The 1,761-nt window shown below is 61.6% G+C and overlaps 1 protein-coding gene across 1 annotated transcript; it reads right to left on the bottom strand.

Moving 5' to 3' along the window:
• Positions 1 to 228: 228 nt before the first annotated feature.
• On the bottom strand, positions 229 to 1,249 carry MNEG_16116 (hypothetical protein; the record flags this gene model as incomplete). The annotated part of the gene is made up of 3 exons (XM_014035413.1): positions 229 to 333; positions 686 to 820; positions 1,133 to 1,249. 3 exons carry the CDS (start codon positions 1,247 to 1,249, stop codon positions 229 to 231), a joined length of 357 nt encoding a protein of 118 aa, XP_013890867.1.
• Between the last annotated feature and the right edge of the window lie 512 nt (positions 1,250 to 1,761).

The following is a 1,761-nucleotide window of genomic DNA, read 5'->3' as shown; positions in this document are numbered from 1 at the left end:
TGTGTGTGTGTGTGTGTGTGTGTGTGTGTGTGTGTGTGTGTGTGTGTGTGTGTGTGTGTGTGTGTGTGTGTGTGTGTGTGTGTGTGTGTGTGTGTGCGCGTGTATGTGCACATAAGTGTGGTTGGCTGTAAGGACGGTTAAGTTTGGCGGCGCACTCTTCCCCCACCACACACGCACATACGACCACCTGCCACACGCAATTCAACATACTCCTTCCCCCTTAGATGATCACAGGGAACCACCCACCACTTGGTTGAGCCTCTCGTCGAGCGCGATGGAGGTGACGCTGGAGGTGTGGCCCCGCAGCTCACCCAGCTTGCGCCCAGTGTTGCCCTGGCATTGGAGGGGACGGGGGCCATTGACCAAAGAGCGACAGGGACCGTCGGTGCAACGCACGCACAAAACAAGACAGTGAGGAGGCGCAGCAGCTGAGGACGATGGGAGCGTCGCCTGAGCTCCACACGCACCAAGGCCAGAGCGGCTGGGGGCTGGGGACACGTGTGCCGTGCATACGTCCCGCCTTGATGATGCCGTCTGCCTCGCAGCGTCCCGTGCCTCGCTGCTCATAACCAACGCATTTTTTCCTACCATTCCGGCGCGCGTCGGATGCGTGCATCGGCGCCTCTAATATGCAAATCCTCCAACCCGACCGTCACCCAACCCGGTCACCAGCCCCTGCCGTCACCTGCCAGATGGTGACGTCGCGCTCCATACCGCAGGACGCGAACAGCGAGTACGCCTTGCACCACACAAACGCGTGGACACCCTTAGTGTGGTGGCTGCACACGTGGGTCATGCGCTCGCGGGCAATGTCCCAGACCTGGGGGGTGCGGGGCGGACGGGGTTTGTCTTTGTCGGGGGCCGCAAGACATGCACCATGCGGCAGCCCAAGGTGATGGGTATCTTGTAAAGTGGCGCGACGCAGACCTGTCCAAGCTCCCTTGCTGCATCTGGCCCAAGTACAGCCCAAGCACAGCCCAAGCACAGCCCGTGTGTAGCCCAAGGACAGCCGAAGCACAGCCCATGTGTTGCCCAAGCAAAGCCCAAGTACCCCCCAAGTACAGCCCAAGCAAGGCCGAACTACAGCCCCCACGTCCCGATACCTGCAGCCAACACTGACGCATCGCCCCACCTTGATGGTGGTGTCCAGGCTGGATGTGACAAGGCCGATCTCCGGGATCCACTCCACCTGGGTCACCCAGTCCGTGTGCTCGCGGTGCAGATAGATGTAGTCCTGCAGTGACATCATCGTGACGGCGACGGTCAGCGGTGCACCAGAGGCCGACAACGGAGTCCAGCGCATGTGATTGCGGGCGGACGAGCAAAGGGCCGCTGCCAACGCCTGCTCATGCATACTGTACCCGGCGTCACTCCGAGGTTATCCTTGGGTGACGCCCTGCTGATCGCCCCTCCCCTTTTGAAACAACAACAAACACCTCTAGCTTTTTTCAAACCACCTTGTGATCGTCGGTGCTGATGAGATCCCGCGCCGGCAGCTCCCGGCCGCCACACAGCAGCAGCACTGTCGCACCCTGCGGCCAGGCCGCGCCGGGGGCAGCGCGAAGGTGAACGTCAGACAGCGAGCGCGCCTGCTGCGGGGTTGAGCGGACCTGCTATGGAACTGCCTGGGGGGCCGTAACTGCGGTATGGCCAGCCAGCTGGGCAGATGCGTGCAGCCAGAAACGCCCACAATACCCCATTAGCCTTTCCCACCACTACCACCCCCCTGAAGTTCAAAATCACACTCACACCGGCAGCCTC

The sequence above is a fragment of the Monoraphidium neglectum genome (genome assembly GCF_000611645.1).
Source record: "Monoraphidium neglectum strain SAG 48.87 unplaced genomic scaffold scaffold06001, whole genome shotgun sequence".
In the NCBI taxonomy this organism is placed as follows: Eukaryota; Viridiplantae; Chlorophyta; class Chlorophyceae; order Sphaeropleales; family Selenastraceae; genus Monoraphidium; species Monoraphidium neglectum.
The sequence above is the reverse complement of the archived record's forward strand: the minus strand, read 5'-3'. Positions and strand labels throughout refer to the sequence as shown.